Genomic DNA, 9,163 nt, shown 5'->3' on the forward strand with positions numbered 1-9,163 from the left:
CATCTGTTTATATTGAAAAACGAACACTTGTCCGACAAAACTTGACGCTGACAAACGAGTATAGTGTATTAAGGTTAGCTTACAGACGGAAGCGTTAATGTAAGTCATAGATTTGGTTAATATACAGTTAATAGGGTTTTCAAAAAGCGAAATGTTGAATATAGTTTTGAATAAACCCTTTTGAAGTTACGCTTGTGCTGAATACTGATGTTTGTCTTTTGACTTTGTCAACTTGGTGGTTAATATCTAAAGCATTCAGTCACAGGTTGGGTTAACACTTTACAACAACAACAAAAATGGGAGCTGCCGCAAGCTTAAACATAGACGTACAGTCGGACGAAACGTTTGATCTTTTATGTCCTGTTTGTAAACTGAAAGGCCGAAATACTGAAGCAGAAAATTATTGTGTGGAATGTCAGGATTACTATTGTTTAACATGTGTGAAAATCCATGAAGACTTCCCATCACTAAGTGATCACACTATTCTTGGAAAAGGTCGATTTCCATCGGGATCAGATAATTTGCAGCTGTCACCACGTATTGAATCAAGCGAACCTCCACCTACGGCGCCATCAGGAAGATGTGACAGACATACTCTCCACCATATCGATATGTATTGTCAAAACCATGTTGATGTTGGATGTGATATATGCATGGCAGTAGACCACAGGTAAATCCTAATTGTATTTATTTTAATGTTTCGTGTTTGATCTTCGTGGCAGGTTTATGTCACAACTGTACATTTCAGCTTGAAATATTGCTTTTTTTTTTAAATATCTTTTTTAATATCAATACATATTTAAACGTTTCCGTCTATTAATTATGTAGTAAAGGCATTGTTTTCACAGTCCTGTATATATAGAAAGTTTTTTTATTAGTAAATGTTTAGAAATTTCACGGGATACAATTAACCAATGTAATAATAGAACCTTTGTTATTGTGTATGTTCGCAACGCAATAAAAAGTGCAACATCCTGAGATGGTTTAAGTGGATTATTTTCACGAAAGAACAAATTTGAAGAATGGATCCCTTGGTCACAAGACTGAGTCCAATTACTTTTTACGACAACAGCATCATACTAATAAATTGTTTTTTTAAATAGATAGGTACATTTCTGGGGAAATTCCATAGAAGCATAAAATGCAATCACGCAATGAAATAACAGATTCGCTTCGTAAGAGGAAACTAAAAGTGCATTATCCTTATAGACGGCTGAAAAGAAAACTCTGTCATGTCATAAATGAACACTAAACAGACTTTACGATTCTGAAGGACCAGAAACCGTAACACTAGCCCAAGGAAGCATTGAATATGTAATGCGGTCGCACTAAACTTAAAGGAGGAGTACGAACTAAGAACATAGAAATATTCAGACACTGTTTGATACGGCGAAATGGTACCTCGTTTTTCTTAACCTTTACCGTGCTAAATTTTTAAAATGGACTGGTCCATCGTTCAAAGGGATGTTCATTGAAAGAACGTGCAGGCTGATCTTGGTCTGCACTGGTCTCAAAACAAAACCGATTGCCGCCAACAGGCTAAAGGTTAAGTTGAATCCGCTGTGAAGTAAATTTTAAACAGAACATAATTTGGATTTTATTTCATATGTTCAGTTTATCAATATCTGTACAAACAAAATTCTTTGTCCCTATTTATCATATCATGTCAACATCTAGCGGTAGAGTCAGAAAAGTGGCTCCGACAACACAATATACCGATTGATGAAACAAAAAGATAATGTTTACACGCTATTACAAGACAAATAATATGTGAATGAAATATACCAGCACATAGTACAATGCAATGAAACAAAATTTATTGACAGGTGCTTTTGATTAACATCTTAAATATTTGTTACTTTGTAAAAAAATCGCCTAAATGCAAACATTACACAAGTTTATTTAATACATAAACATTGTTCAAAAGACATTTAAATTGCGTTCTTTAAATAATAAGCAAACGGTGTTATTTTATAAATAATCATTTAAATAATTTATGGCAAACTAAATTATGTAACGTCTCAGCAAAGGTTAAAGTGTTTTTCGCCATGCATTGTTAATTTTTTTTTCCAAAGAAGGTTTCAAGCCAAAATATGTCAGAAAAGAAATAACAAAATGGAATTTAAGCATTAGAGTTGCTCTGTGTTATATATTTTAACATGATTTACATATAACACTCATGTATGTTGTATAACAATGGGTCATGTACAAAAAGAATATAACATATGGGTATGTAGGAAAACATGGACTGCATGTACTATCAACATACCGTATGATCAACAACATCAACAATTAATATATCTATATATCAATTATTATTGACAAATTTCCATGGTTGTCTTTTGTTTACAAATTTTTGTATTGCTAATTGCATATTTGACAGACACGATTTATTCTACGGGCCATGCCAAAAAAAAAAAAAACAACAAAAAAAAAAAAACAAAAAAAAAAAACAAAAAAAAACACACACACACAATCAAATTGTTCTTTACATTTGGGTTCATTTGATAGAAACAACACTTTTGTAACACAACACAAAAATAAAGAAGGCTCCATAAATATTTTTAAAATGTCAATTGGTTCTAAAGGGCAGTTTTGGGCTTTCTCTGGATTATGTCATCCCTGGTTTTTATATTAATCTATGTCCTGTACTGTCTGTTAACACTTTGTACAGCATTCTGAATTAAATACTGCCGTCGTATTTACTTTCATTCTCATTCATCAGATGTTTGACATGGTACCCGAGACGACCGGGGAACCATGGTAGAGCTCTGGTATGCGAGAATGATTTACTTTGAACTACCACTGTTTTATAAATTTATTCTTAAGAAAATTTTTCCTTGATTACTAAGTGTACATTTTGTAACATCCTATAGATAAAACAAACAAGAAAAACATCTTGCCAACAATGTACTAAAGGTAACGTTGGGGATTCATATATCATCTTGTTCTGTCAGCAACCGTGTAAATTGCGTTGGATTGTGTTCAGTCACAATCACATGATTCTATATCTGCTGATTACCAGTGCACGGCAGAAATCTTTTTAGAGGTTGTTGCTCTCGAGTGAACAGATCAACATTTGATTAAAAGAGAGTTTGAATATTTCTTTGACAAACAAACCACATTGTTTCCTCTATTTATACAGGTTATGCCAGGAAATCTTTTACATACCAGAATTTCTGCAAAACAACAAAAGCGTATCAACAAAGAAGACAATATACTGGAGAAATTAAAATCAACTGAGATAACGCTCAAAGTTCAACATGAGAAATTTCAACGTGAAATACATGAGCTTATGAAGAAAAAAACTGCAACACTAGAACACATCAGAACGTTTAGAACGGAAATCAATGATAGACTTGACGAGCTGGAACAGAATACAGTAGCTTCAATCGAAGTTAGATATAAATCCTTTATAATCAAGTTAGAAAAAGAAATGAAGGCAATTGAGGGAAACAAAGCCAGCATACAGTCCGCAAGAGATAGGCTTGTATCTGCAGTAACTAATAAAAATGCATCGCAAACTTTTGTTGATACCAAAAAAGGTAATGAAATAGTTAGCAAAGTGGTCAAATCCATGGAAGAAAGCAAACCAAAACCTCAGGAACCTGATATTGAATTTAGAGCAGATTCTAGACTTCCTGCTTTATTACAAGAATTATATGCCCTTGGAAATATTACGCAGACTGACACTAAGAAGGCTGAACATACAGAAACAGTTTCTGTTAAACGGAAAAGTTCACGTCAGATAAATAAAAAATCAAATATTTCAGAAGCTGGTAACGTTCCGCCGGAAGCTAAACTTCAAATCATAGACATCAAGAAATACAGTGTTAAAATTCCGTCAGATGAATATGCATGTAATATTAAAAGCGCCTGTACTTTGGAGGATGGTACAATACTTCTGTCTGACCACGCAAACAACAAGCTGAAACGTTTGGACAGCTTAACATATTCTGTTATAGACTTTTGTGACCTGCCTAGGAGACCATGGCAAGCCTGCTCCATAAGTTTACATCAGGCTGCTGTATGTTTGCCATACAAGCAAGAAGTTCACTTCATTTCGCTAACAGACAGAATGACATTCAAAAACGAACTAACAACGGACTTTAAATGTTATGGACTAGCATATGCTGATAACAATCTGTATATTTCAGACAGAGGCACGTCTATTTATATATACAGTGTGCTGGGGAGAAAGCTGCAACAGTTCAGTAGGAACCTATCAGGGCAGATGCTGTTTTCGAACATATGCAGTGTAGTTGTCTATAACGATGGTTCCAAGATTTATGTTGTTGACTCTCACAAGGGACTGATTGTGCTCGATAAAAATGGAAAAGTTTGTAACGATTACAATGGTACGAAGTTAAGTATCGCTTACGATAGTTATCTTACAGAAGGAGGAAGTCTTCTCATGTTTAGACACAACTCTCGCAATGTGATCATATATGAACTGAATGGCAAACTGATAGGTGAAGTTGTGAAATTTGATGATAAATCAGCCTGGCAAAGAGCTATTTGTTGCAACCAGCAAATGTTCAAAATGATAATAGGCGGGAACAGAGATGACATTGAAGTATTTGATTTGATATAAATGGATTCAATACGTATACATTGAAGAATATGCTGTATCATCCTTCAGTTGTTGTTGTGCTGTAAAGTTAATATTCCTTTCAAGGAAAATGCTGAAGCTTTTGAAGAATTTGAATAACTTTTACGTGTATTGTAGTTTTCATAATAAACACTGTGTAACACGGGTAGTAAACGCGCAATCCAATTCTCACTGGGAATACGCTTAAAATGGGTTGCGCGACTTCCGGTGCTATGTGTTGCGCATCAATATATACAAAATCGAGGTAGGTGGGTTTTTGTTTTTGTAAATAATGACACATTTACGAGTGTTTTCGAAAAAAGCAAAATGCTATTCGACACAGAAATGAATAAAGATCATATGTGTGAAATATTAATTTATTTATTTAAGAATCAGCTCTGTTATCACGAAAAATCTGCTGGCTCGAACTGTCAAAAAAGCATGGACTCATGAAAAATGCAAATTTTCTAACTCTTGTGCCTCCTTTCTGGAAATGTGAAGCTCCTAATAATCAAACACGTGTAAAACAGTCATGAATCTTACATATACTTGATTGAAATGTTGGTTTTGGGGGAAAGATTGGCAAAAATAATCGGGAATGGGGTTGCGTCGCGGGAATGGAGTTGCGCGTATACATTATATACATTATGATGTATACGAGCAACTCCATTCCCAGTGCGCAACCCCATTCCCGATGATTTTTTGTCAATTATGTCCCCGTAAACCGGATTTGAAGCAAATAATTTTGATATTCGTTACTTTATAACAGATGAGTTATCACAAAAAGCATCAGATTTCCTCAGATAAGGCATATGAGGTCAGAAACTTCCATTTTTGTTGATTTCATACTTTTTTCACGCTTCGTGTCGCCTGAGTTTTTGTTATAATAGAGCCGAATCATAAATTACAAAACAGATATTTTATACATATGATGTCTTATCATATTTGTGTCGAATAGCATTCTGCTTTTTTCGAGAAAATTTATTCTTGTCTCATACTAAGCAAAATCATAACTTCACATACCTCAATTTCGTCTTTTTTTACGCGCAACACAGCGCCGGACGTTGCGCAACCCATTTTAAGCGTATTTCCAGCGGGAATTGGATTGCGCGTTTACCACCCGTGTGTAAGTAATCCTTCTGGGATAAATGTTTAAGTTTATTAACTCGTGTGTACTGCCTTGTTAGAAAAGACATCACATTGTGAGAAGATCTTGTGAGGAAATCTACAAGTGACTTGACGCTAACAAAGTGCCTACCTTTCGAATGAACGCTGCATTTTGTTGAAGATTATAGGCAGAGATGGAAATGAAACCGATGCATGATTATGATTACTGATGTGCCAGAACAGATGCAATACCCCACGAAAGGCAGTCTTTAAAAGCTCCACTTCTCTTGTTGCTCTGCATTCTGCACTGGTATTGGGTATATCGTACTTGTATATGGTCCGCTATGTTTTTTACACTCGTGATTCCTTTACTGCAACTGAAAGTTTAATAATTTTTGTCGGCCCTTGCCAAACGCAGTTTATTTATTTCCTGTAAGGTCTGTGTTTCGAGATTTGGTAAAGACACAAAAAGATATGTCAGTAAAGGTAAAAGAAGAGATTTTACGACAGTTATCGGGGGCCAATCGGTGTAAGGTTTCTTTTGTTCCAGTATGAAATTACGTTCCATATTTTATCAACCTTTTCATTGTAGTTTATATCGCACATGTTTTTTGGTCAATATAAAATTTCAGCCCAAGCAGTTTAAATGATCTTGTACCCCAGTTTAATTTCCATCTTGTCCTTATTGACCTTAAATTGTATTTCAAAGCACCGATCCACACTACGCGTGTTTTCTCATAATTCACCTTTAGAACAGAATACATTGCAAACTCGTTCAAAACATCTAAAGTAGAGTGCAAAGAGGTTTCAGACACACCTAGCAACAGCGATGTATCGTCAGCAAACTGACTTATTTTATATTCTACTCCATCAATTACAATTCCTTTTATTTTCTTACTGTTTCTAATTTTGATGAAAAACAAAACCCATAAACGATCTGCTTTTTTATTATCTACTTAGTGCAATATAGTACGTTACGTTAATTATGAGCAACCGCTCACTTTCATCAATAAAGGGAAGATAGCGAACCTTCTTATTACCACTGGAAAATTTACGAGTTCTTTCCCTTGTTATGTATGCATATGACAACCCGCGCTCTGTATATTTAGTCAAAGTATATTTCAATAGCTAGTGAGTCACGTCATGCGTCCGTTTATCTATACAATCAAGTGCTGGTGTATTTAAATCAGTATTAGAATTTTACACATTCTAGCTATATAAATTACGTATGGATTATAATTACACAACTGTTTAAGTAAACACCAAACACTGATGCTTATAACATAATTAGAAGTTGTTTTCCATGGGCATTTTTCCAGACTTAAACCTGTTAATGTTTTCCTGTGTGGAGTCTCAAAATTCTAGTCTTACTTATTTTAGTAATGAAATTACAAAACTTATGAAAATAGTTCACTAACCAATTGCTTAAAATTAAAAATTTAATTTTAAGTATAATATACTACAAATAAATTCAATTGAAATTAAGTTTTTCACTGTAGATATTTAATATGATGCACTTATTATTTACTATAAACAAGTATATAGTCTGAAGTGTGATTACAGGGTATGATGCATTTATTATATTAATTTTCTTAAAATAAGTATATAGTTTAAAGTGTGTTTACCATAATTACGTTCCCGTGTTTGTAATCTGTTGCAAATTTCAAGATTTAAGATTTGCATCTAACGGTTAGTCAGTCTACTGCATTGTGTTTTGTTGTGTTTTTTTTATTATTATTTTGTGTTGTTGTTTTTCTTTTTTTTGTTTTCTTTCTCACTGTACTACAATTGCAAAATTTAAAATGTTTTTGCCATAACTTACCGTAAGTCTATCATTTCTATTATGAAGTAGCATATTTTTTAAATATAGTTAATTGCTATAATTCCTATTCAGTCTATCCAGGAAATGATCTTTCAATTTTTCATTTTTTCTTCAAAAATGTTCATACTTAGCATTTCTTTATGCTTTGTTTTCTTACTGTTTAGTTTGTTCATTGTTTGTCGCCAACTGCCAAATAGTTCCCTTTTCTGCCGGTTCCCTGGGGTATTACCCATCCCACTTAATACAAAAGCCTGTTGTTCATTCTCCACAATTATTGACTTAAAACTTTTACCTAATAGGTAATGACATAGCTTCATGGAGAGTGACAATAGGGCTTTATTACAATGGTAGACAGAGAGTTTCTAAATCTTATTGTTTTGTTTCATATCCAATCCTTATTGTGACCAGTTATTTCATGTGGATAAAAAATAAGCTGGTTAAATATGTTAATAACTTTACTTCTGAGATTGTCCATCATATTCAGTGTGATTTGATTTTAGCTATTGTTCTGTATAGCTCGATAAATCTTCATGAAAATTTTTACCAAAACAGTAAATTTATGAATGTTCAATCACCTGTACACAATTCACATATTGACTTATTACCTAGTTGTTTTTGTTACATGGTTTTAATCAAATTAATACTGTTGTCAGGAGATATTGAGCTTAATCCAGGCCCTGTAAATGATACGGATCATTGCCTTTCAATATTACATCAAAATATCCGCAGTATAAGAAACAAAATTAACTACATCAAAGAAAATTTTATGGATTACGACATTCTATGTTTCACTGAAACACACTTAACTACTGAAGTAAATAATAGTATATTGTCTCTGGATGGTTTTGATTATTTATTCAGGAAGGATAACACAGCACATTCAGGTGGATTTCTTGTTTATGCTTCATCTCATTTGAGACCCCAAAGATTATTAGACTTGGAGAATTTCCTCCCAGAATCTGTATGGATTGAAATTAAAGATAAAAGTAAATCTTTTTTGATATGTACAGTCTATAGACCACCACACTATACTGTAGACTTCTGGGACAAACTAAATATTTGTATTGAAAAGGCTTCAGAGAAAATAAATAACATAATATTAGTCGGAGATATAAATGAGGACCAACTTAATTCACTTAATAGAAAATTTAAAGATACTCTTAATCTGAATAATATGAGAAATATTATAGAAGAACCAACTCGTGTAAGTGACTATTCAAGTACATTAATTGATCCAATTGCCATTTCAAACAACATTATCACATATGAATCTGGTATTTTTGAAACAGACCGACTTATAAGTGATCACTATGCCACATATGCTCATATAAAAATTAATTTTAAATTTAGTACTCCTTTTAAGCGGCGTGTTTGGAACTATAAAAATGCAGATTTTGATAAACTAAACCATACTATAAGATTAAAAGACTGGTCATTTCTTTTAAATGGTTCAATTGATGAAGCTTTCTCATCTTTTGTCAGTAAATTTCTTGACATGGCTAAATCATGTATTCCAACCTACTTTGTAACAGTACGTCCCTGTGATAAGCCATGGTACTCCGAAATACGCAGAACATCAAGAAAACGCGATAGACTTAAACAAAAGGCTGTGCAATCAAATAATATTTCAGATTGGAATAACT

General features: G+C 33.4%; 1 protein-coding gene across 1 annotated transcript; it reads left to right on the plus strand.

Annotated features, from left to right (window-relative positions):
- Positions 1-356: 356 nt before the first annotated feature.
- Positions 357-4,594, plus strand: LOC128552763 (uncharacterized). The gene is made up of 2 exons (XM_053533825.1): positions 357-670; positions 3,146-4,594. Exons 1-2 carry the CDS (start codon positions 650-652, stop codon positions 4,592-4,594), a joined length of 1,470 nt encoding a protein of 489 aa, XP_053389800.1. The 5' UTR covers positions 357-649.
- Positions 4,595-9,163: the final 4,569 nt, after the last annotated feature.

The sequence above is a fragment of the Mercenaria mercenaria genome, unplaced genomic scaffold (assembly GCF_021730395.1).
Source record: "Mercenaria mercenaria strain notata unplaced genomic scaffold, MADL_Memer_1 contig_3132, whole genome shotgun sequence".
Classification (NCBI taxonomy): domain Eukaryota; kingdom Metazoa; phylum Mollusca; class Bivalvia; order Venerida; family Veneridae; genus Mercenaria; species Mercenaria mercenaria.